The 27,813-nt window shown below is 38.7% G+C and overlaps 1 protein-coding gene across 1 annotated transcript in view; it reads left to right on the plus strand.

Moving 5' to 3' along the window:
* Positions 1-16,112, plus strand: part of npy2rl (neuropeptide Y receptor Y2, like) — a 45,097-nt gene extending 28,985 nt beyond the window's left edge. Inside the window, exons 4-6 of the mRNA XM_067523153.1 lie at positions 4,614-4,779; positions 9,313-9,466; positions 11,430-16,112. Of these exons, the coding sequence (XP_067379254.1) occupies positions 4,614-4,779; positions 9,313-9,466; positions 11,430-12,023 (914 nt within the window). The 3' untranslated portion in view covers positions 12,024-16,112. The remainder of the gene's footprint in view (positions 1-4,613; positions 4,780-9,312; positions 9,467-11,429) is intronic.
* Positions 16,113-27,813: the final 11,701 nt, after the last annotated feature.

Genomic DNA, 27,813 nt, shown 5'->3' on the forward strand with positions numbered 1-27,813 from the left:
AGAAACTATTATGTATTCTGGAGAGGAGCGGGGACCCATAAGATATTAATTCATGAATATAAGTGTAAGAAATGCACAGTGGGGATCTGAGTGCTTTTCATGGTAAATTAAAGGTTCAAACAGTTGCTGTAGTGCGAAGACAGGGAATGAAAAGTGTTTGGCAGTGGAACAGAAAATAACCTGCTCCTTTTGAGACAAATGGATCATGCATTCCTAAGTGAAATATAGTGGAGATAGAGAAAATGGAAAGAGGCTGAACATTTATACATTTAAGAGAAAACAAAAATCAGACTAAAGCAAGAGTCTGAACCAAAAACAGAGAAATGAATTAGTTTTCTGTGACATTGCTGCACTGCTTTTTTTACGAAGTGAAACTTAAACAACAAACCAAAGTGATAAATATTGGTTCGAGGCATTGAGCTGAAAGTGTAACATTTGTTTGCGTAAGTGAAGAAAATTGGCTGGTTGGGAACATTAATATATGGATTATGAGGATTTCCATCATATTCGTTGTGTTACTGATGTGATACAAACCAGTGGTGCAGCAGAGAGAAACATCAAGACCAGGAGGATCAGAGAAGGAGCATTATGATTGATGTGATGTGAAATGTGCAGGAAGCTAGAACGACGGCAGCCTGGCAGTCGTCGGTTCATATCCCCAAATCTAATAAATGAGTGGGCAGACAAGCAAGCAACAAAAAGAAAAAGTGGATTAGGTCAGAAGCTCAATGGCTCTTTCCCGGTTTGGGTTGTGTTTAATTTTTATTCTTGGGTTTTAACAGCAACTGTTTCAGGGGGATTTTTTTTTATTTTGTCAACTAAAATGTAATTTAAAATGCAGCAATTTTTTTGCCAACCCAACAATGATGACCGTCCACCTTTTTGGGTTTTTTAAGAAAACAACAAACAGCGCTCACCCCAACCAGTCAGGGAAAGCAGGCCGCCCACCCTGAGCCTGGTTCTGCTGGAGGATTCTACTCCACTGTTGCCTAGAGCTTGCTCAAGGGGGATTTGTTGGGTTTTCTCTACATATTTGTATAGTCTTTACTTTATTGTGTCATCATCTTAAAATGATAAAAAATTAAATGCCTGAATTGAAATTGTTATTAAATATTAACTTTTTGTTTGCTGGAAATTAATCGTATTTTCAACGATGAGCCATTAAAACCATTACATAAAACCACCTCCTTTACTTGTTTGTCCTCAGCTTGTTTGTCTGTGTTCCGTGAAATTTGTTGTCCAAAATCAATTACAACCATCAGCCAGACTCACCAAACCTCAAGTCAAAGTGGCAACAGGACTTAAGTGTTTTTTTGTTTTTTTTTTAAATCCATTTACCTGAACCTCCTGGTCAGTTCAACAGGCCATTACCACTGTCCATACCGGGTCGACAAGGTCAAACAATAATTCTGGAGCATAGCAGCATTAGCCACAAGAAATACTTAGGTAGATTTAGGGAATGCTGAAATAAATTTCTAGCATAAGACTGAGTTTCAGTTTTAATCAGGAAACAAGAAGATGTTTCTTGCGAATAGTGTTAAATTCTCAAGGCCATAGATGACTCATGTCTTTGATGTGCCATTTTTGGCAGTGGAATTATTATTATTATTATTATTATTTTTGCCATTAATCAGCAATGAGCTCCAAGAGAACAGCCCAGTTCTTTGCTTATTCACATTTCTCTGTTTCCTTCTCCCTTCACCTTCTCTTTTACTCTTTTTGTCTCTCGCTTCTGATCTTCGTCTGCCTTTCTTCCTCCGTCCCTCTGCCCTTTAGCTTCACAGGATGCAGAAGTCCAGGCTCAATAATACCCTACACAACTTCCATTGTAGTCTAACAAAATGTGGCATTGTGCTGTTTTCAGAAATGTAATCATCACACACTGACATGGTTCAGAGGGTCACAGTCTGGCCCTGCCCTCCTCCAGGGAAAACAGTTCAAACTCCTGCCGGGCCCTGTAGACGTCCAATTAGACGTGACAGACAGTCACGTCTAATTGGACGTCTAATGGAAGATTAGATTAAAACAGCTGCAGTTTTTGTTCAACATATGATGAACAATAGTTGATCGATCTGAAGAACAGGTGGTTCAGTCGGAGCAGGATTAAGTCTCTAAGTCTAGCAGCGCAGTCCGGCATCTGTCGCTTGTTTGTCCTTCCTCAGGTAAAGGGTTGAACTGCAAACACGCCCCTAGAAGCTTCGAAGCAAAAGAATTGACTCAGCAAAGGCAGTAACAACTACACACATTATATTTTTAGATTTTTACTTTTACATTACAGCAAGAAACGTTTGGTGATCTACAAGCTGGCCAATCAAAAAAGAGGTGAGGTTCTTAAAGAGACAGGCGCCTAATGAGCAGTTTAGCAAAGAGGGGAAGAAGAATAAATACATGCACAGCATAAGATGATTTATAGGTTTTTTTGAGAACTTAAATAGTTCACAGAAAAAATATAGACCTAAAAATGTCCCAGCCTTGGATTTCATTGTCTTTTGTTTCACCAGTTTCATTTCCTGTCTTTGACTTTTATTTTCTAGCCACTCTACCCTGTGTCCGGTTCTCATAGTCTCGACAGCTTCACCAGTCATCATCAACTCTGATTAGTTTCACCTGTTCCTGCTCTTTTGTCTGTTTAAATGCAGCTCTCCCCAACAATCCACTGCCAGTTTGTTTCCTGGTGTTTGGATGGATGACTTCCTGCCTGTCTTCTGAGTTTCGACTACGTTTCCATTTATTTATTTTTTTCGGAGGTTTGGTTTTTGTTTGTCTCTCTCTGTTGGCCTTTGTTTTAGTGCTCGATTCATTTTTTTGGTTGATTATTTATTCCCACCCTTGTTGTCCTGTTTAGTTTTTTGGACTCTGATTGCTCTTTGTATGCGGACACCTTTTGGTTATTTAACTACACCAAATTATGACTTTTCTCTGGTTCCCCACTCTTTGTTCTACTCTTTATATCTGCCCCCAGTAGATCCCTGTATGTGTGCCCTCTTTAGTTTGTTCAGCCCTGGTCCTGACTGTTTATCATATATGCACAGCCCCCTTTGGTTAATTGTTGTGTCCTTGTAAAGTTCACTTCTTTTTGCAGACTCCATTTTAATCCCATTTAGCAACCTGACATTATTTTTTATGTGTTATATTTCTTTTTGTATTACATTTCTGGCTTAGTCTGTTGCCTCCTTTAGCTTTCGTTTTCCAGTCCTCCCTTCGGAGTGTTTTTTTTTTTTTTTTGCCCCATGTTCATGCCAATTATGACCATTGTGCCTCCCCTCGCTCTCTCCTCACTTGGGACTCTCTTTATACATAATCCTGACAGAAAATGTGAATAATGTGAACTCAACATACTGGTTATGACCATTAATTTTCATTTATGTATTTTTTTTTATTTAACTTTTTTTTTTTTTTTTTCCCATTTAACTACACATTTTAAGAACATGGGCAACACCCAATGAGGTCAGTCACCTTGTCACCAACTAACAAAACTGAAATGGAGCACAAGTCGTGCAGTGAGTTCTATTTAAAGAAAATTACTGTTTGAATTTTGTGCTTGAACATGAGGATCATCTTTTCCCTAAAATAAAATTGTTATTTTTATTATGTTTTAAAAATGTCTGCAATATTAAATAATTTGAAGTCACTCGTAACAGATGCATGTCTATAGCAATGACTGGAACATTTAGCAGGTATCTTTTAATACGTAAACATTTCTGTGTTCCCATTGAAAGAGGAAACTTTACATAACAGAATATCAGTCTGTCCTGCCAGTGTTTCCTGACTGTGACAGACGTTTAGCTGTTGATTGATGGTCAGCAGCAGCAGATGTTGACGCTCACGCATACAGAGATTTAATTGCACCGATCGGGCTATTCAGTTGTCTAGTCTGCACTACTGCCCCTTGCTGGGATGACTGAGAGTGGCTCCAGCCCTCACCAGTTGTTGTGAGTTGGGAGTGTGTTCTCAGATGAGTCAACCCCAGCTGAACAGCTCACTTGTGCAGTTGCTTCATCTGTTAACACTTGTGACATGGAAATGCATGTAATATGTGAAGAAGCTTAATGCTTTAAAATAATACATAAATGTCTTTTACAACAATGTTTCAGTCAGAAATGACTGCACAATTACAGAAAACAGCCAAAATGGGTTTTTAGCTTAATCTGCAAAGTTACTCAAAAGAACACAAACCAACCACTAAGAAACCCAAAACAACTACAGGTGGATGCAAAATGACTGCTGCAGTTTGAAGGTTTTGACCTGTGGACGACATGAATTCAAAATTGTGTTTCACGGACTGTCACTGATTTTCTGTCTATATTGGAAAGGAGAAAGACAATAGCTCTACAAGAGGCTGAAATTACACACATTTCAAAATAAATGAAAAATTGAAGAGTTTTTAAATGATGAGCGAAGCAGTTGACCGGCAGATATAAGGCTGTCAGACATCTGTTATCTGATGTGATTTTTCTCTTCTTATGGCTGAGATGGAAAAGTACATCATGTTATTAAAAGCTGCTTCTTCCCTCCTCTTTCTTCAGTATCGATTTCCCAAAAAACATAACTTCCACTTTCATATCGGTCATATTTCCAGTTCCGACTGAACTCTCTCTCTTCTTCGTCTCCAGCCGACCTGCTGGTGAACACGCTGTGCCTCCCCTTCACCCTCGTCTACACGCTGCAGGGGGAGTGGAAGTTCGGCAGCACCCTCTGCTTCCTGCTGCCCTACGCCCAGGGGCTCGCTGTGCATGTCTCCACGGTGACGCTCAATGTCATCGCCCTGGACCGCCACAGGTGAGTGTAGCTTAAAGCTGGGTGGTGGTCAAATGGCTAATAGGCTGTTCCCTAAGACTTGCCCCCCCCTTTTTTTTATTGCTGTTACAGCAGACCTCATGTTTGCAAATGGTTGTAGCAGATTTATGTTAAACAACAGATCCCTCATTTCAGACACGGACTAATTAATACATGATAATTTTAAGTAAAACGCCCTTATTTACACTTATTTAAGTCAAAGCAACTAGTGTGACATTTACTTTACTTAAACAGCAATCTAACAGCAACCCATTGCAAACCATGCAAACCAATTGCCTTTAAAAAGCCAGGTAACATTGCCACTACCAACCAGTGGGAGGCAGTATTTCAGAAAACGGTGCCTAGAAAAACACATTTCACACATTTCAAGTATTAATAGGGTCCTGGTGCAGTTGGTCATTGATGTTTTTTCTATAACTAGAACTCCCTCTGCTGGCATTTCCTAAGGTCACCAGAAGGTCATGGGAACAATGGCCAGAGCCCGGATAGAAAAATGGTAGGGCTGCGACCGGAAGGGCATCCGGTGTAAAAACACATGCAAAAATCAATGTGCGGACAAGCCGAAAGTCTTTCTCTGAATCAATTGTATCTAAAACAATCCCCACAATTACAGAAAAACCAATGATGACTTGCTTTTACTTTTGCATAATGTCTGTGAGTCTGCAATTTGAGCTTGTTTTTTTATTGGCGGAGGTCTATGACACATACAAATAATCTAATCTAAAAGGTTGCAGACGTAGAGGCTGTGAGGTTGGGTTTAGTATTTGCTCAGTTTGATGGTGGTCGCACACACGGGCAAAATACGGTGAGTTGTTTTTCATCTTGTCTTTCCACATGGAGAAAGATCTTTGTGTCTTACTGAGTAGTGTGTCTTACTCATGGTCATAACATAGAATATTGCACAATTTAAGTTTAGTTTCTATTATGATGTGTTTTATTTTATTTTGGTATGTGGCTAAAATCAATTTACACTGGCCTGAAAATTGCTCAGAAGAGTTAATTTATTGCGGAGTTGACTCTTCTGCAGCAGCCAGTTTAGTGTAGATGTGAGTATTCAATCAGGCTTTTTCCAGCGTACAGTTTGGCAATAATTGAAAAATGTGTGAGCAAATGTATGGTGGATGTAAAGCTTCACAAGATCAGTAGTTTAATCAGTTTGTGTTCGCCAACAGAACCTGTACCTGCTCGTTCACCGTCTGCCGATTATCCTCTAAATTCCAAAAAAGGTTGTATCTAAAAGTAATACTTACCATAACCATAGTTTTCTCGGGTAAGGAGGATTACAATAGAGTTTTACATGCAAATGGAGCCCACTTTGATACCCTCGCTGCACTTCTTTCAGCACCGTCAGGCTATTGCTGTCCCTGTTTTGGCAGTTGGAGTGTGGGTGTTAAGAGAAGTAGTGCAGTGAGGACTTGATGGACAATGGCTTATTTACATAATTTGAACCTTGCAGAGCTCATTTAAAGTTATTGGACTCGTCTCACTCGTGTGAAGAAACTTTTCAACACAGGACATCAATGAATTACACCAAGTTCTTCTCATGCATTAAAAGTTTACTTGCATGATTAAGGGATCACACTTTCTGACAAAACACCAAACTTTTAACACTTGTTTTAATACATATTTGGTCCTCTGAGAAGATCCTGGAGCTCTCACAAGCGTCTACAATCTGTTATGATTATTTCTGTTCTTTGTTGCCGCCACCACCTGCCCAGGGACTGCAGATGGTAATCAGGTACAAAGCATCTCTATCACTGTTTGGAATAGATGTTTTTGGCAGATGGTTCTTAACAAATACATAAAAACTCTTTATTTCAGTGTGAGCATCTGTCTTCCTCTTTGTTTTTTGTTTTTTAGGTATTGTGGGAGAATAGTGCCCAAGAAAAATCCAGATAGTTTAGTCTACCTACAGACATGCTGAGTGTACTTTAATTACTACTTTTCTGACATAAATACAACACTAAGTTAAAAACGTGTTACTGTGAACAATGTAAAGGAAAAATAAACACCCAGAGTGGTGAACAAAACTGCTAAAATAGAAGGACCAGGCTATAATACGAGTAATCAGTAAATTTGGCTGCTTTTTACATGTCAGTGTTTGTAATAATCATCATAATAAAATAACAATGATCATAATCATCTCGAATCACAACAATTATAATTTGTCTAGTTGTTTATTCATTATACTGTGGAACAATAATTGCATCATTATCTTTTTTGTAATGTCCATTATAAAAATTGTCCGTAATTGGCTATAACGATTTTCTCACAACTGCAGAATTTGGCAGAGAATCGTCAAGTTTAAAAGTGTTTTGTTTTTTGTTTTTTTTCTTTAGTTTCCAGTGTCCAATTAAACCTGTGATAATCTGTAAATCAGTTCGTGCATAGAAACCATGTACAGTTAATATTGCAGCATAGTTTTAAATGCCAATTTACCCAATGATAAAAAATACTGGACACAAAACGTTATAACCTCACTGGACCCTAAACCCTGTCGCCCTAAATTACTTTAGAATACAACTTAACTGCACCCACATTACGTTTTTTTATGAACACAATTAGAACATGTAATAATGTAAAAATAAACTTTGAACATTATCTCTAAAGACAAAAAAAAAAAAAAAACTGAGGAACTAGCTTGACAAAAGCAATTGACTTAAGATAATAAGAGAACAAAGAAGCTAAAATGATTTGCAGAGCAGGCGAGTTTGATGATAATTCTCTGTACTTTTACCACTTTGAGAAACAAAATTAGTTGAGCTCTTGATAAAGGGTGACTTCACCAAATTTTATCTTGCTTTCTATGGGTTTATTTTGGGGTGTAAATGTACATTAATGCTTTTAATCATCTCTGACTTCTCTATATTAAAAATGTATCTGTTTCTAGAGGAAAATCTCCCCCACTAGACATCAGGAGTTTTTCCCCATTAGGAGTTCAGATAATGGCATCTCGGGAAGCTCTGAAAAAGCAGGTTGACCGTGATTACAAAGTCCATAGTGTGAGAAACAAGATGACATAATCTGAAATGAAGGTTCCTCCCAGTGATGTCGTGCGGAGGCATATTTCAAGTAAAAGGAGAGATTTTGATGTAGAGAAATCAATGGGAAGTACATGCACTACTCAAACTACAACCATAAGAAGCAAGCTGAACTAAAACTGATGTACTGTCTGTACAACTTCATTATTGCATGTATTCCAGAGTTTAATCAGTGTTTTGTTGTGTCCTTGCTGCAGTGCCAGCTGTTCTGTAGAATGATGCCAGATGAAGCAAAACTATGGTTAAAACAAATAGATGATGTATGGAAAGAATAATTAATCTGGAAGCTGCCTTCACTGCAGCAATATACAAAGTAAAATCTGCTCCCACGAATTCGAACACAAGCTATGTCCATTACTTTAGAGGATCGAAACTTCAGCATCTAACTTTTAAAGAGGTTAGATTCTGGTCGCAGCTCAGGTTTTCTCTCAGGGTTAAGGATCATTAGGGACTGTAAAAGCTAAAAGCAGCTTCCTCAGCTTTTGATCCAATCTGCACAACAACGAACAGACGGCTGTCGGAAGACCACAGAGACCCAAATTGGCCTGTATCTAGAGACCCAAGCATAGGCACAATGTGCTGCCAGCCCATTTCCAGCTTTAAAGCTGAGTTTTAAGAGTTAATTTCAATGCTTAATGGAGGAATCTACAACAAACTGATCCAGTGTAATGAGTTCAATTTTTCTCCTGCTTGTCGACACTTGTGCTGAATCAGCTGCAGCCAAGACCTTTTACTTTGAGACACAGACGAGGTACTTGCTTAGTAAAATGAATAAAGCCTTTCAGAGCAAGAAAACCAGATTGAAATGACAGAGGTTAAGCACAGACATCTACTAGATGAGGCTGTCACAGTTCATTCTTGTCTTCTGTCCATTGTGTTTTCAATCCCCTTCCCCACAAATATGCCCAGACTCTTCTTGCCCTCTGTCCCCAGTCACCTGAGCCCCACACTTACCTAACATGTTTTCCATTGTCTAATCACAGGCCTGTTCTCTCCCAACCACCTTACCAGTTCCTGAGTCAGTAATCTGTCCCCTCAGTCCTCGACCAGTTTAACTACCGTAGTCATAGCATACATGCAACCAACCCGCCCACCCCCTCGCCCATCACCATCTCTCAGGTTTTCATTCTTGGACCTCTTTCATTTAACCTGTACATGCTCACAAACTATTAGAGGAATTGAAACAACGTTATAATTGTGAACATTACCATGCTGATCTTAGCTGGTAGCTCAACACACCAAATTGTCTACGTGCACCATGCTGAAAAAGAAAAACAGCCAAAGTCATTTCATTAATAGTTTACTTGAGAAACGTGGATTTCAGAAAAATACAATAAATGTGCACAGATACTATAAATCGTCATGGGTCTTCTGCTGCCTTCTTGAATAACACAATGTCTGTTTTTACTTCTATTCCTCCACATTTCTGAGGAACACATTTTAACTGTAACACGTGCGCTGCTGTGTGTTTCAGGTGTATTGTTTACCACTTGGAAACCAGGATGCGTAAGGATGTGTGCTTTGGGGTAATAGCGTTAACGTGGGTGCTGAGCGCTGTGCTTGCGAGTCCTCTGGCCATCTTCAGAGAGTACGGGTCCTTCACTCTGGAGCCTGGAAACACCATACAGGTACACACACACACACACACACAAAAAAAAAAAACACTATCTCTCAAAACCAAACCCCCATACACTCCAGTCCAGTCCAGCCGCTTTCATACATTTTAGATTTTTCTCTTTGTTCCCTTGTTCCCAGCTGCTTCTTCTCCGTCGCTGCCTCACATCTCTTTGCCCTTTGTCCCTCCTCTCTCTTCCTTTCTTCTCTGCTTTCATCACTCCCTCTTTCTTTCTTTCCTTTCCTGTTGGTTAATATTTCAATACAATACAATTTTTCTCAATGGTTACACATTGTACTCTGTCTTTACTAATTTCTATTTCAAAATCCTTATCATGTTTCCTAAACTTAAGCTATACCTGCTTTCATTTTTCCATCTAAATTCTAAAAGATTTCTTTCACCCATTATCTTGCTCACATCTGGATTCTTAATATTTAATAATCATTTGTCTTTTCCTTATTGAATATAGTGTAATATAAAGGACATCAAATGTTGCGCTTGGATCTAATGCAAAGACTGTCACATATTTACATGGACAATCAAAAAAGGAAGGGTCCTCCATCCTTTCTTCTGGCCATTTGTCGCTTTGCGGTCATTTTTGTTTTTTGAGATCTTGTGTATGTTTTTGGTAATTTTGTAGCCCTTATTGTTTATCATTTTTGAATAATTTTTTTTTACCTTTTTGTGGTTGCTGTGCATCTCTTCATTGTTATTTTGTGTCTTTTGACTGTGTTTCTATAATTTCTAAACTCCAAAATATGAAGTGAGATTTCAGAGACCTTGACCATCAATGCATATAAAATATTTACATTTAATTAAAACCAACCAATTTTTATCTAAACTAAATTATTACAATAAAAACAAGTGAATAGAACACATCTAATTTAAACTAATATTGACAAAATTAATCTTAACTTAAGATATAGACACATAGTATGCAAAACTTAAGTAATGAATCCAAATGAAATTAGCCTCAAAAAAGCTACTAGGAATTCATAGTGAAACTAAAAGGCTAAAATGGTTACATAACAAATAGACAGATTACTGTGAACAGAGCTGACTTTGCCATCTTTGATTTGACTGGTGTTTTATTAAGTACTTTCATTGGGTTTTTACTCACAGTTGTATTTGTGTATAATGATACAGTGAAAGAATTGTCTACCTTTGTTTTACCTTAGCTGGGATCTGTGTGTGTGTGTGTGTGTGTGTGTGTGTGTGTGTATTTACTCATCTAATTATTTAACCTAAGTAAGTCAAATGTAGGTGACAAACAAGTTTTTGGTCCATTTAGCTGTTGTCATTGAGTTTTCCATGACGTCCCATGATGATCATCACAATATGAGGATATTTTGACAGTTAATGTAAATGGCATCACATACATGGAACGGTCAAGATCCAAAGACAATTTAACAGGTGGTCAAGAGGAACGGGGAATTGAAACACCAACCCTGAGGTTTATGATCGACTGCTAACTGAGCCAAGGATGCCCAATTTGATTTATTGTTTATATACAAAATACTGATTAAAACAAATATATCTCATAAACTAAACTAAAATAAACAATCAACTACAATAAATTAAACTATTTTAAAGTCACAGTTTGAAACATTTTGTTTTACATATTTCACATACCAGACAGTTCTGGTAGCGGTACAGAGGTGTTTGTGTTTTAGCGACGCTCGCCCTACTAACCAATCAGAAAAAAGCAACGATATCTGCTTGTTTAGTAATTTTTCTTACATCTCTAATCATTGTAATTTTTATAACTACGATTAAATGAAGGGCTGTTCACTGTGTAGTGTTTAAAGAGCTCAGTAAAGCAGGGAGAGGGAGGGTTGGGCAGAGCAGAGAGGACTGATTCTGAGTCTCACAATAGCACTAGTGTAAGTTGCACACTGGTCTTTTAGGCCAAAGTAATTTATTCTAATTGAACTAGTCAACAGTCTTCTTAAATAATCCGTTCCTTCTTGTTCCAGGTCTGCACGGAGAAGTGGCCTGGTAAAAGCACAGATGGCACCATCTACAGCATTTCCATGCTGATCCTGCAGTACTTTCTGCCATTGTCCATAATTTCCTTCGCCTACGCCCGGATCTGGTCCAAACTGCGTGGCCACGTCAGCCCCGCAGAAACCGGCGGCAACAGTAACTCCGGCTCTGAGCGCCACCGCCGGCGTCGCAAAACGACCAAAATGCTGGTGACCATGGTGGTGGTGTTTGCTGTCAGCTGGCTGCCATTTCACGCCTTTCAACTGGCCACCGACATTGACAGCACGGTGTTGGACATGCGCGACTTCCGCCTGCTTTACACCCTCTTCCACGTGGTTGCCATGTGCTCCACCTTTGCCAACCCGCTGCTATACGGATGGATGAACCGTAACTACCGTGCTGCCTTCCTTGCCGTATTCAAGTGTCGCAGGGGAGGGGAGAGGGCGAGGGGTGGCCGGCTGGACAGTATTCACCCCGTTGGGGGAGGAGGAGGAGGGGGAGGAGGAGAAGGGGGAAGAGCAAAGAAAATAGTGCTTAAAACCCAGAATACAGTGTCCACTCGCCTGAATGCCACTGATGTTTGAGAGCCTTGGGGAGGTGGGGAGGGAGGGGAAGAGATGAGAGGCCGGGCAGAGAAGAAAATAATTATCAGGAAAGCTTCTGTTCCCCAGAAGACAATAGACTCGAGAAGAAAATAAGATTCACATGGAGATGGAAAAAGGGGAGATAAACAAGTGAGAGAAAATAGAAACAGTGGAGTGATGGGAATCCGATGGGAGGATTAAAGGGTTTTTTGGAATCCTTGACATAGAGGAGGCATAGACAGGAAGGGATTAGAAGACGAAGAATGACAAGAGAATAGCTGCCGAATGACTCAAGGCTTTCTCGGCCAATCAGAGCACCTCCGCTGTGAAGGATGTGACCTCATCGTGTCGCTAGCGTTTAGTCTATGGTTTTCATGGGGGGTTCTTCAACTGCAATTCTGCTTTGTGACACTGGACGAGTAAAAAGATTAGTTGTAAGAGAAGCCAAATTTAAGAGAGCTTTGGTTTTTGGCAGACATTTAACGAGAAACGTACTTTTTCAAAAAGCTTTGTATCCTCGACAATGAGGTAAAAACTCTAACGCAAATCTTGTGAAAATAGGGCTTTACTCCAGCTTCATTCTACGTGTGAAGCATTTCGCCTGGACACTGAACCCAGAGTGGCTTACAATGATGTGATTGCAACTTTTCTGTAGCAGCAGCATTATTTTCAGCAAAGATTTACGAAGAAGGGATATGCATTGATCGTACGTCAGAAGCCCATAGGAACTGTGCAAAGAGATTTTGTCCGGATAAAGAAAAACCAAACAAATACATTCTTGATTTCAGATGAAGCAGAAAAAGGACATGGATGCATGATGCAAGCTTGTTGCAATCTCAGACACTGTTGCATAATGAAAATGTGTGGTTAATTTGGATTATCCAACAAAGAAAGCCAGATGTGGGAGTGGGTAACAGGGAAGATAGAGGTGGACAAATTGAAGATGTGAGACACAATGGCTTAAAGAGTGGGGGAGTACATTCAGTAAGACAAATGACTGAGATTAAAAAGCAGACTGATTTTTATTTATTTAGACAGATAGGGAAGGAAACGGAGAAACGGGGGAGTTGGGGAAAAAGCGATAAGAAGATCAGTGGGAGGAAGGAAAAGGGTGACGTACGATAATGAGGGGAGAAAAAAAAGACAGCTTGTCCATGCAAGAGATTTCAAATAGAACAGGCTTCAATTAAGTGTGAAACACCACAGAAAAGATCTTTACTTAAAAGCAGACAGATGAATGTTTCATGAAAAAAAAAACTCAACTGATTTCTTTCTTCAGTTTTTTTTCCTTTTTTTGTTGGTTTTGGCACATTAGACACTCCCATCGTTTTCCAGCTGTCAGGCTCACAACAAGATCAAGTCAGATCGCATCTCCAAACATCTTGGCGTGACATGAGACGAGCTTGTCAAAACCACAGGACGACAGAGTCGTCATCGCAGACGAGTGATATGAAACTTCTTCTGCACACATTTTGAGTTATGCTTTAAAGTTAAACTTCACTAATTGTTCAGAGTGAAATAAACTTCATTTCAACCATATTAATTAAAAAAAAAAAAAAACAGACCCAGATAACCTTTATTTCCAAATGATACAGTGATGTCAGGCAATATTGTGATGATTTTCACCCTTTATTTTAACTTTTACAAAGACCATCTGTCCAGTTTCACTCCCTGATCATTTTTCTTCACAGCTCCTTGTAGAAATGAATAGTGTGTTTCTGCCCTGACACCTGCCATCTTAACAGTCTGAACTGATTGACAGTATAAGAGATCAACATGTGGGGGAAAGTCCCCACTGCTCTCGGATCATCGCCTTTTTTTTGCAAATTAAATTAATTGTTCACAGTAAGATTACCAAAGAATATTTCCTTCACTTGTTTAAACTTTAATTGCCTAATTGTAATTACAACTCTCTGTTTCCCTGTGGCAGGAGCTGTGTCAGCATATCAGTTTTGTGTAAACACACTGAGCTGAGTACACGAGCACAGTGTGACAGGAATTATTAGTTGAACTATTGAGCAAACCGACAGACTTGCGTTGCAAGAGTGGATCCGACACCTCTGCAGATAAATTCCTTAATTCGTCTTCCTACAAACCATTAGTTAAAAGAGTGTGAGTGTTGTGCGTAAACACGATCAGCGAGCGCCATTCATGAAACTGAAGGGATCATTTAGCCTGACAGTCCAGTGACACAAGTACCTTTAGAGAAATTAAGTTTACTTGGGTGTGATATCAGTGGGAAGTTTGAACTAACAAGTACAAACTTGCTCAACACTGAAGAGCAGAGGTAGTATGTAAGTGAGCATATTTACTCAAGTCCTGTACTTGCTTACTTGTACTTACTCAGAGACAGTTTTACAGTACTTGTACTTTACTGGAGTATTTCCATTTTAGGCAATGTTTACATTTACTCCATTACACCTTCACTTCATTTACTCCTTTAAGTGTATGTTATAGCTTTAGTTACGTCCAATAAACAAATAAATTATGAAGTATTATGAATAATTCACCTCACAACTTTTTTCCTTTTTTCTCCTTTTGATAGTTTGATTAATTTTTGAATCTGGACTTCTACAGCCCCATGTAGGGAGGCAGGGGTCAAAAGTTCTAGATTAAAACTGTGCAAACATAGCGGTTTGTTTGGGTTTAGGCACTAAATAAACGTGGTTAGGATTAGCGTTCACACTTGGCGCAAAATTAAATTTTTGTCATTTGGCTGCTTGTGCAAATGACTATATAGCATCAGTATAGTTGTGTTTCCTTTAGTCTTTCAATCGTTCAATCAGGGGATTCTCTCTCTGTGAGCCGTGTTACTGTATCGCCCCCGACCCACAATCCCTCTGTTCCTTCTTACTGAACCTGTGTAGCTTTTTAACCCTGCCCTTGTTTCAGTTCCTCCAGTATCTTCCCCTATGGAACCAATGAAATATAACAGTAAGAGGTGTCAGTTTAATTTTGGCATGACTGTGTGCAGGGTCATAAAACTCTCTGGAAAACAAAAAACAATTTAAAACATTGGAAATGTTACTTCTTCACATCATCCACCTCAGATATAATATTATTGATTTAAATAATTTTAAAGTACTTTTAGTAATAAACCATAATGTGCTTTAGTTCAGTTACGGTAGTTTGAATTAAAATCCATGAATTTAACTTTTTACAGGTGAACAAAATGGTCCGATGGGGGTTCAGGGAGACAGTTTAATGTCATCTGGTTTGCTCTACTTCACAAAAGCTTTCCCATAACGCAGTGTAAGGCCACAATGTTGCTAGTAGTGTTGGAAAGTGTGTATTTTGGGTAATACATTGAAACTTCAAGGCTTTGACTTACATTAAACTATCGTGGTTGAACCATCAGTACAAAACAACCTGTCAGAAAATATCTGATTGTTCTATAAACTGTTGGGATGAAAACAAGATTTATGTCAACTACAACTCCTAAGATGCATTTTTTAAAATATTATCAAATCACTAACTTGACTGTAATAATGTACTTTACCCATTTTTACACTATGGTTGAATTCGAAGTAATTAAATTTTCCATCTATATAATGCTGCATGTATCTTTTTTTTTTTTACCTTTGCAAACCCATCACGCACTAGAAAACAGAAAAACCTGCCATTATTTTGAATTTCACACATCCACGCTTTGCTGCAAATTGGTTCTTTTACATTGTATGTTATCCAGCAACAACTAAGTGAGCTCACTTGTGCGATCACGACATCTACCTGTCGGCGCTTTCTTTCTATCGGAAATAAGAGCTCTATAGGAGAAACTGAAAGCAAACTAGATGACATCCAGCTTTCTGTTGACAGCGCTAAACCTTTTAGCATGTTTGCATTCAGTAACAAGCTGATTGTGTTGTGATGTACTCAGATGAGGTTTGCTGGGACGAAGATGCTGCTCGACCTTTTATTAAACATGGATGTAAACTAATTTGTATCATGGCTGTAATGTTGTAATATTGTATAATTCTGTGTAAATATTGACTGTGTGAAAGACTGTAACCAAGCACAAACTGTTGGCCTTTGCCTTTCTCCAACAACAGATGTATTACTCTCAAGCACAAAAATGCGTCTGGCCTTTTTTCTATTGTGTGTTTGTGTGTGTGTGTGTATGGTGGTAGATAATAGACCATGAATAACAAAAAGTTTACCAAGTTACATTTAAATCTGTAGATGTATTCTAGTTGCTCCCAGAGACATTTTCGGCTTGTGTTTTGTCTATTTGCGTGTCTTTTCTAGAGGGCCAGCGTAGCATTAGCTTGTTTAGAGTTGTTGACTTATGAGAAAAACAACCTTTGTTCTGACATGAATTTAAAATTGAAAGCTAAAGATGTATCACTGCTGAAAAACTCAATAGCAATTTCATTGTCTGTAAATGTTGATTGTTCATGTCTTTATATTATTTTCTGGACCAAGTTCAGGACCAATATCATAATTATGTAGCTTTAGGTTTAGGAAAGGTTCCATTGGATAAGCTTCGGGTAAGGATGAGCTTCCTAACGAGAATAATGTCTGTGCAAGCCTGGGTATGTGTGTTTTTCTATGTGTGAGACTGAGTTTTCAGGGGTTTATTTGCATGGTCATTGTTCCATTTCACATCTAATTAGTTTATTCTCCACAGACCCCAATTAGCTGTCAGTGAGAGTACATAGGTCTCCGCAGTGACTGGAGTTTTGGAGAATTTTCAAACTTGATATGAATCTTGGATCAAACAAACCCAATCTTTTGTTTGTTTCCCAAGTGAAGCAGGGGCTGAATACAGATTCAGCTGTTTTGTGTTTGCATTATTAACTCCAAAACATCTCATTATTATTTTATTACTTGATAATCTCAAATGTGAAACACAATTTCTGTAAGAGTTATTGATAATGGCAGTTTCAGAAATCCTCTGTTCTTTCAGTCATTCACAAATTTCACATCCATTTATCTAATGTTTTGACGGTATGAGATTCCATGAGGATGAAACTTTGTTTCCAAATTTCACATTTAGCTCTCATGTCAACTGGGAGGAGGATCCCAGCTGCAAAACCATTCTTTCCACGTTCTAGCGTTTTTAACAGACATGATAAAGCACCTCTGGCTTCACTGAACATTAACAACTTCACACATGATACTGTCAGGAACAACTGACACAAATATAAATAGTCGGCACAAAACATTGGTGCTGGATCCCATCTGGCTGCTCTGGATGCGATCCAGTTAAGCAGAAACATGAGCAGTGTTGTTTGAGAGTCTTAGTATGAGATAAATGTAGGCATTTGGAGTTCTAATTTATGTTATACATTCCCAGATTGTCCCGTGAGGCCCTATTTAATTTGAACTAAAAGCCCAAAACATGAGCTTTGGGAAAGTTCAGCTCTAACAGTAATCATTACCACAAGGAGACTAATGAGACATTTAAAATAAATGGAAACAGTGGGGAAACAAACAGGCTGCTACAGATTATTTTATCATTAGAATTAGTTATAAAAGGTCATTAAAACTTCTTGTGGAATATGATATAAAAGTCTAGTGTGACAGTATTTAATAGTCATTATATAACTTGTATTTTGTCACGAGTAAAAACAGCATATTAAGCTGTATATAAAAAATGCTGATTATATATGATCAGCATATTTTTTTATTATTCTCAATTATGTTACTTTAGTAAATAAAAGTAGTAAAAGTAGTTATGTTAATTGTTTTAATCTATCTGACAAGAGCTTTAGTCTCAAATCTGATATTGTCTGTTTCTAAACTGACCAAGTTTGCTCTTTTATCAAATTATGCATAAATTAATATTTATGCACTTTGCTGCTTTAAATTATAAATCCAAAATTAAACTTTGGCTTTTGAATTTGACCATGTAAATTTTGAGCAGTGGCCAGTGTGAGCAGAAATTTTATACACAGGAAATTGCCACATTACATTCGTCCTTATTTCTGTCAAAATTTCAGCAGTTGTTTATTATCAGCATTGCAAATGTCCATCTGCAGGTATGAACTTAGATTCATGTGTGTGTCTGAATGAGCACACTGGGCAAATATCCTGTTTAGCAGGACACTAATTTGCATCTATGAACGCTCTGAACAGTTTGTCCTCGAGGTTTTATCAGAAATGTGTTGTTAAATGGAAATTTTCCTTTCAGCCGATTCAGTGGGTACAACCCACCATTGAAAGCCGTGGCCCCGTCCCCAAATATAATTACATTTTAACAAAGTGAATTAGTCCAGAGTCTAATATCATCAATTTGGGACTTCCGTACACCAGACGGTTATTAATTGACATTCATGGAAAATGATCTGGGAAAGTGAATGAGCAACTGCATAGCAACTCCTTTGCCCTTCGGCAAGTTGCTCAAAAGGCTGACGGAGCAAAATTGTGGTCACCCTCACCAGTGCCATGTGTAGATTGATGTATATATGAGAAGCAGAATGATGTGTGTGGGTGCTTAGTTAAATATTATCAAGGTCATTATAAAACTCTCTGCAGCTAGAAGAGTTCATTAAACTGTGGGAATTCATCGACATGTCTGCAGGTTCCTGACGAAGCAGCTTCATTTGTGAATTCAGGGATCGACATCTGATGTCCACTTAGAAAAACTCCAACACGCGGGGAGTCATTCTTCACTTTAATAAGCTGAGTCACTGAATGACTCACTGCATCCATATGTGCACAGACTAACACACACACACTCAATGACTCATCCGGCAACAGTTTTTCGTCATGCACTCTCACCCACAACATGTTTCCCTGCATCTCCACAGCACATAAGAGCGAAGAATTAACTGAGGATATGATAGAGCTAATAAGATGAACTATGAAGTCGCATTCAGGATGAAATTTGACACAAACAAAAAGAGGCAGTTTTAGTGGCCAAAACCTACAGCAACATAGACAGAGCACAATAATATTATAATAAGAGTAGGTGCAAATATTCTGAACTATTCCTTTAAGTGTGTTTTTCTTGTTGATACAGCACACTTATCCAGCATTTCCACTTCAGTGCCTCGGGCCCGAGTTGCAAACAAAGCTAATGGAGAATGAGTTCTTTTCTTCTAGTTCAAGCTCCAACATGTCAGGACTAGATTCTGAGTAGATGCTTTTTGGTGTAAAGCTTCTCTAACTGTCAAGATGCTCTTTGGTTTTTCAGAAAGGCAGAATTAGCTTAAAAACAGACAGAACTCATAAGGCAGGAACAAAAACAAAAACAAACAAAAAAAAAAAAAACTGCTGCATGCAACAAACAAACTTTGTAACTAGATATATGATTTCATATGGTTTGAAAATGTCACTGAATTACAAACAGTACAGTACATGAAATAAAGGTGTTTGCAGGGTCAGTGGAAACCTTGACTACAGTAGAAGGACGGGAGGCAGGGAAGACAGAGTGATAGCTTATTTCAGTCTAGAATTGATGGGATAATATTGGGTTTTTAGGGGACAGAGTCTGTGAGTTTGACCCTTATAACCCAACCCTGGTTTCCAATTTCATTCTGATGCATAATGAGTCTGTCCGGTGTCTAACAGGAGTCAATTACAGGCTGCAGAACTGGACTGGTTGGGTTTGGCTGTATTAAGGTGGATATTATGGCAATGCCACACGATTCCCCCTCGAGTCCATGCTTAATTAAGTGAAGAAGGAAATAGAGGACTTGTGGCTTGAGAGAACCAATCATTACATTTTAGCAAAGTGAATATTTCATCACATCCTCTTTCTGTGCAAGGATGAGCATGCGTGCGTCCACCTAGTTTATTTTATTGTGTCGTAGAGAGAATGTATGTTTCTTATCTTACTCTGGTTTCATGCACGCTGGCTGATGCTGGCATTAAGATTTTTCAGATGACACTTTTCACACTGGAATAACGCAGTGTAGTTCATTATGTCTATGTTCCCTTTATCTTCTGTTTCTTTTTTACCACGTCTGACAGCCCACGGGTCTGTTGTAGAGCCCCTATCCCAACAGAGTTATCACAGTCAGTGATGTAACTTAAAACAGGCACAATCTGTGTAGGGAGGTGGTCGGGGCAGATGGGTGGAGGACAAAGCACAGCACTAACTTCAACCTACTGATATTTCCACTTAAAGTGTGGGGGGGCTTTTTTGTTTGTTTCTAAATCAAAATACACTGCAGGACATAATCTTGCTTGGTGGTGACTAGAGCCAATGCCTTTTGAGTGGCATGTTAAAATCCAGTGTGGGTGCACAAGTTCCAGGAGCTAATGGAGATATAAAAGGTGTTTGTAAGACTCTATAAATACTACCACCAGCCTGTGCTGAGTCAGCTCAAGGTGGCAACTATCACAGCAGAAGGCTGAAGGCAAAGACATCTCAAGTGTCAGTGTTTCTCTGGAAAAGTCTGAATTTTTTTTCCAATCAGTTATTCAGGTTATATATTAATTATACTTGAGGTTTGTGATGTACTTTATAGCTCAGTTTATTAGATTTACACTGAATAGAAGCTTTTGATGGCTGCAGTGTAGCCGATGATTGACCGTTGGCTCACCTGGTGCTCATTCCAGCTCCTGGACTCACACTCTTCAGTGCTTCTGTTTAAACAGAACACAGTCTAAGCCAGTCAATGAGGGGGAAAAACCATTAAAAAAAGCTGTGATGCATGTCCTTTCCAGTCTCTCCAGATGTTGCAATCACAACAATGACTTTAATCACACCCCCCTCCCCCTTTGAATTCTGCATGACCTTACAATTTAAGACATTGCTACATGCATCAGTTTTGTTATATTGTTTTTAGAAAAGCAGAAATCAGAAAAAATGTGCACATAATCCTGTATCTCTTCCTTGTTTGTTATTGTTCATACCAACCCACTGTTGCTGAAGGTAATGATGTACAGTTCAGAAGGATAAAAATCTATTAACACTTGTGCTACAATAACACTTCTGTCTTCTTATTGGTTTAGTTCCCTGTGTATAGTGCTAGCTTCTTCCTTGAGGCATCTGTTCTGTTCCTCTTTTCATGATTTGGTTTAAAAGAGGATAAACCTTGAGAAATATCAAAGAATGTGAAAAAGAATCAGCACAGAACATTGGTTTGGTTGAAGTAATGGTTGAAATACGGTTAAATTACTAATGATTTAAAGTGTGAATTCTTGCAGGTCAGATAACATGCAGATAAAAAAAATATTTAACATTAACATCGTGACTAATAAAGAACAACATGGAATAAAAACTAAAATTGACAAGGTACTTATGTCTGTTTCCTTTGGTTTTAAAATGTCACCGTGTTGTGTTTGGTCTTTTTGCGTGTTCTCTTGCAGTTGTCATGAGAAGCTTAATTTGTCAAAACCTGTATTAAGACTATATTAAAAGAGCTCTTTTAACATGAGCGGAGTGGATGTGACAGAAATCTCACAAAAAAACTAAATCTTGTGGCTCTGTCTGCTCTGTTGACTCCTTTGTGAGGCATTCCAGAGGATTTCCAATGCTCCCAGAAACTTTCTTGGGACCTTCCAAAAATTATCGTGACACTCCTACATACGAGCATCATCAACGCATAAACAAACTTCTATGTCCACAGTATACACAGTATATAGTCTTGCCCACCGACTCTCTTAGGACATACATAGCTCACTGCTGTTCTCCTCTTTTTCTCCGCTTTTATAACAAAAGAAATCACTGCCAGTGTCTGTATAAGATGGTCTTCTGAGATAAACACAGAAGATTGAAAAGGATGCATCACAGCGTAAATATTGCCAAAGCCCTGTATAATAAAGCACTGTTAAAAGTGAATGTGTTTCATGATGTGACAGCATTGTTAAGAATTGCTTCGATTACGGACCAAAAAGTACTTTGTTAGGTAACGTGGCAGATCTTGGTATTGAGTGTTGAGCAGAAAGTGTCTGCAAAAAACAAAGCGTGTCTGCCCATCTGTAATCATTCTTTTCTTAATTGGCACAGTGTCTGCTGGCTCCTACATGCAGACACACAGCGCTGCTAAATACACTGTACAATCTGGAACAAGTGTGTCATTATGTGACTGCCAGTGTGAAATCTACTAAAAAGTCCAGTCACTTCCTTTTTCTCTGACTGTACAACAATCAGGAAATCTGCCAGTCCAAACACAACTCATCGAAGGGCGGACAATTAGCAGCCAACCTAGAAAATGGAGGAACAAAATCTGTGAGCTGAAGCAAAGGAATGTAATTTATTTCAGCAGTAAATACACCTTTTACCAGATCCAGTAAAACACCACTAAAAGGAATCAGTCATCAAAATAAAATAAGCTTAAAAAGACATTAAAATCCAATTAAGCCACACACAGGCATCGTAACAGCAGGTATTCAGATAGACATAATTAATGACAGCTGCTATTTTAAGAGTATTTTATTAATAAAATAAACTACACCAGTGCTTTTCCAGCTATTATAAGTTATATTATATTACAGGATGATATAGCTAATGTTGTTAATAGGTTAAAACATAAAGAGTATAATTGATTAACACAGGGATGATTGCTATCAAAAGCTTTAAAGACCTACTTCTACTATACTACTGTACTTGCTGTTCGGCACAGTAGGTAGTTACTGTATTTGAATACTTATCGGTTAGAATAATTAAAATGGAGCTACACATTTGTTACACAGGAACAGGTCATGGCTTGGATCAAAGTAATCCGAAGTCACTAAATGTCAGTCTGCTTCCATTACAATGGCTGGTAAATCTCCCTAAACTACCACGTGAGTTAATGATAATAAAACTAGCAGCCACTGGCAGGTTGTAGGTGGCTCACTAAACCCTAACTATAGCCGTGATAACCACTGATCTGCTACGATCTGTGCGATCACGGCTTATCTGGCCATCATGTAAACTTCAAATCGCTATTCGATATTTCACTGTGGAATAAATGGGGAAATGGAGCAGGACGGAGGACTTCCAGCTCATTTTCCATCCCAGCTCCGATCCAGTATAAGTCCATGATGAATATATGTCGGCAGCTCGGCCACAGTGACAACCTTGGCCTGCAGCTGTGATTTGAATCCGAGGCTGCGTGCTGGTGTTCCATGATTTAGCCTTCAGCTGTCATCCATCTGTTTCCTGTTATCCATCACCACCACGGAACCCGTAATGCCTGTCTCCCTCGGCACCACATGGATGGATGCCATTTCTGTCAGACGCTGTTGCGGAAACACGTGTGTTATTGTAGTCGATGACCTTGACATCAAATCAGACTAATGTTCAAAAAACGTAAAAATTATAACAATATATAATGACTTTACTCTGATGTTGATTTACTTGATAGCAAAGTGAAAATATATTTACAAAACAAAAGCTTAAATCCGTCCTGTTTGAAATCATTGACATGCTTTTATGTGGCACTCCACAATGAGCTTCATCCGGTTTGTGTTTCCTCAATCCACCTGTGGCTTAACTGGAAATGGTTTAAAATGTCACTTTGCGTGTCACTTTGCTGCGTATAAAAAGCCCAGAAGTGACACAAAATTAAGCCATAAAGTCCAAAGAACTCTCTGTAGAGCTTTGTGATAATATTTTGAGGGGAGAAAAAGATCCGGAGGAGAGAATTAACCAATTTAAAGCTCTGAATGTTCTCAGGAGCACTGGTTGACTCATCTTCAGAGAAACGTGTCAACATAAGTTCATGACGACATGTCTAATATTTACAAATGCACTTACGGGAACATGCAAATAGATAAGAGACAAGGGAACTGAGGTGACACAACAAAAAATGCTTTACATATATTTCCAAAGAACAACTAAACATTATGTATCTAAATCATGTTAACTAATTTTCCAACGCCATTGTGTTGCCATAGCAACAACAAGCACATGCTGTCAATTTTTTTTTGTCCCCTTAGAAACAATGACACTTGTCACTTCTGCAATGTTTCTGGGGGTGGAAATTAAAAAACATAGAATATCCCCCCGAGGGAAACTCTGTGTCCTAGAAGTTACATTCCTATACAACTAAACTGCAAACGTGATCACGTTTTCCCGGGAAACTGAATTTCAACCACATTACTTTTCCTGTGAACTTTGTTTGACTACGGCGTTATTAAAGCATTTTCTGGTTGTGATTCGGCAGGTACAGGAGCTGGTTCAGAGAAATATCAAGAGCTGCTGTAATAGAATAAAATGTAACAGTCATTTTACCCCAAAAATGATTTGTCACTTTTAAAAACATCCATGATCTTACTCTAACATAATGATTAACTCATTACGTTTGCTACAAAAACCTAATCGTTCAGCAGTTTAGTTGTATAGAAACGTCATTTTTAGGAGACAGCGTTGTCAATGGTGTCTAGACACTGTTGTGGACCACTGATGTGGATGGAGCAGGAGTCTGAAGAGCTGGTGATGGATTAAGGAATGCTGATGTGACGGTGAATGGGGTGGAGGAGGGTAACTTTGACACTATGCTGAACTGACAGTTAGCAGCACGGAGAGGAAAAGGTTTAAAAGCGGACAGCTATAAGAGAATAGGCTCACGAGGACTGTGGCTGAAGCTGATAACCAATCAGCTAAATTGCTGATAACCAATCAGCTTCAGCTTCAGCAGTGAATCACCCCCATCCAGCTGAAAGAGACAGGTGGTGCGAATAAGTGATGGTTGTTTAAGGACAGTGTCTCTGTGATTGAACTTTCACTTCATTTCTGCTGCTGCTGTTTGTACCCGACTCCTGTCAGTTTTCTTGTGGGTTTTTTTTCTCTGCTGGCTTGTGTCTGTCTGATTTGAGGCCCAACAACTGTCCCCTCAGGCTCAGCTCAGTAGGAAAAGTCAGTCCCAGGCTGGAGCAGACAAGAAGACATCAATAGTTTGTCACCAAACACACAAACATACACACAATTTCACACAGAAATGTACAGAAACCCACACACTCTGTCAGGGCACCTAACACATTGTGCCGCAGTTCATTTGCTCTGTACAGACACCAGTCAGTACGAGCTGGACACTGACACTGACTGACCTTTAAATTAAGATGTGTAAAAAAGAATCACCCACAAAGTTGTAACTGTCTTTTTAAAGACCGGTGGAGAAATGTAGCATGTTGTACAACTGCAGCTCACACACACACACACACACACACACACACACACACACACACACACACACACACACACACACACAAAAACGCGTCACACTTTTTATTTCCTCACAGTTACAGCTGCTCGAGCTGCTTGTTTACTTGTTGCTTGTCTGCTTCATGTGGTTTTGCCCTGGTGTTGTGTTTTAACACTACACAGTATGTAATGTGTAATGTGTAGTCTGTTGGTACATAACTATGGATAATAGTTTGCAGCGACTGACTCATCTGGTTTTCATTCCTCAGTAGGAGCAAAAGCCTGAGATTGTAGTGATATGGAGGATTCACCTGATCAAGTTTCACATCCAGATGTGCTTTAAATTAGGTCAATGGAGAAAATGATTCTTCGCAGATTAAATTGGAACCTCAAGAACAGACATTGAGTTCTGGAGAGGGGATTTTTCTTTCTGTGCATCAGGGTAGAAGTGAAGCAAGTTCAGTGAATATGCTGTAAATATGTGTTTAGCAGAGTTTTCTAACTTAAGCTGGAAATTATTTTTCTTTTGCTAAACTGTCAGAGAACATACAGACTGGACGTACAATAGAGTCCTTCAGGTGTTGGCAGTGTTAATTTAGCAGCTTTTTAGCAGCACCAGCTTTTCACAAAATTGTAAATTGGGTTTAGTCAAATAGCGATGTTCCAGATGCCACTTTTACCCAGACTCCGAACAAGTACTTATATCTGAGTACTTGCTGATTCCAAGTACCAATACTAAACTGTGATGCTTCTGAAGTTCTATGAGTTGCTGGAATGTCAAATCTTTTTCAATACACTGCACAGTTAAGCTGATGAGAGACACTGCGGGTCCAAATAGAAATGGCAACAGACTTTAAAACAGAGACTAGACAGTTCTTATTTTTTTGTCTCTGAAATTTTAGAAGGAGCACACACCTAACAACTGAAAGCTCTGAGGTAAGCAACCCAGAAATCCTGCAAGTTTTCAGGAATTCTTGCGTGTTTGCGTGACAAAAACAAAATGGCGTCGACCAGTGTTTCTTAAAGGAAGCAACTATTTCTTTAAAAAACGAAACCTTAACTTAAACATGTAACCTTGTAAAACAAACCTTAGTTAAGCTGTGGTTACTGCTGAACTCCCTCCGTTGTCGCAGGTGTCAGTCACAAATATTACACGTTTGATATTATCTGGAGAAACTTGAGGCTTTTGAAACTTTAGCAGTCAGCTTTACTTTTGTCATACTAAATTGTCAGAACAGCTGCTACCCACAGAAACACCTTTTCAGGTGCGGTACCAAAGTTTTCTGAATACAAGTACACAAGGAAAACATAGTTTCAACCAACAAATACTAAAATCATTTTAGTCTAGTTGTTATCACTAATACCTTGTTCATCCTGTATTTTTTACATGTATTTATTATAGTATATTTGTAATACTAACATTCTGTGACAGCCATTGCTGAACAGTTTCTGCTGATTCACTCACATTTTGTTTAAATTAATGTTTACTGTGTTCAGCTTGAGAATATAAGCCATGATGCTAAACATCATTACAGTGAGATAGTAGTGTTCTGCTGTATCTTTATGGTGGTCTCAGTGGGTTTTTTTTTTTTTTTTGCATCAACATCTTTAAATAATTCTCAGAAATTCAATTTAGCTCATAAACCTGGTAACATCAGTTGACAAAGACACAACTTTGCTGATTGTAAGATTTCTCATATAAAAGCTCTGAGCTGCTGAATCAATTTTGCACAAGATGGTTTGGGCAGCAGAGAAGCGCCAACTTTTGAACTCGTAGAAGCTGCAGGTCCTCGACTAAGCTGTTGCACAATGGTTTCTTTCTGTCCATTCATTCGTCTCTCACATTATTGTTTTAGTTTCTAGTTTTCAGTTTTAGTCTTTGTCCTCCACATTGTCACTGATCCAAAGAAATACAACAATTATTTTCAATCTGCATGGAGACAGTGTTCATAATTTACTTTAGAGAAATATGAAATATTCCCTGAATGTGCCCCAGGGGCCAATCCATGCTGAATTCACCGAGGCTGCTTCCAGCATCTTTAGTTAATAACCAGCTGGTAAATTCAGCATGTTAAGACGGCCCAGGGACACATTCCTGCTGTGCTAAGAATAGCGCTAAAGCTGGCACTTCATAGCAAATATAATTGTTTATGTCCTTTCGCCACACCTCCACGGGGGTCAAGAAATTCCAATTCCCTGGCATTTAAAGAAGTGGTTTTACCTGCATCAGCTCAACTGTTTAATTAATCCTTTATGCCGATAAAGAGACAGATGACTGCATCTTCAGCACCGTCGAACACACACAGACAATCTTTGTTGTTTAATATTATTATTCATGAATCATTCTCTTGAGGACAGAACTCATACCGGCGGGGTTCACCATAAATTAAGACTTTTACTAATAAATCTGCTCCTCTACTGACGGTTTTCCATCACTGTGAATTCTCTTCCGTTTTAGAGCAGCTGTGTTTGCCTCTTATTGGACCATAGAAATCACAATGTATGTGAGCTTAATGTTCCAGGGGCATCACAAACTACTGTGTGAAACAGCTTGTTTCGAGCTGGAATTCTGAAATTTGGTGTTAAATTAAAATGATTGTTGTTGGCATAAAATATGATTAGAGCAAATGTTATACTCTTTAAAACAATATTAAAGCCCTCACCGCTCTGAAACATGCACATAGTTTTACTGCACTCCCGTAATCAGTTTAGACAAGTATGCAAATTTGGTAATAAAATGCTAATGCTTGGGAGTCCAGGACAACAGAA

The sequence above is a fragment of the Channa argus genome, chromosome 12 (assembly GCF_033026475.1).
Source record: "Channa argus isolate prfri chromosome 12, Channa argus male v1.0, whole genome shotgun sequence".
NCBI lineage: Eukaryota > Metazoa > Chordata > Actinopteri > Anabantiformes > Channidae > Channa > Channa argus.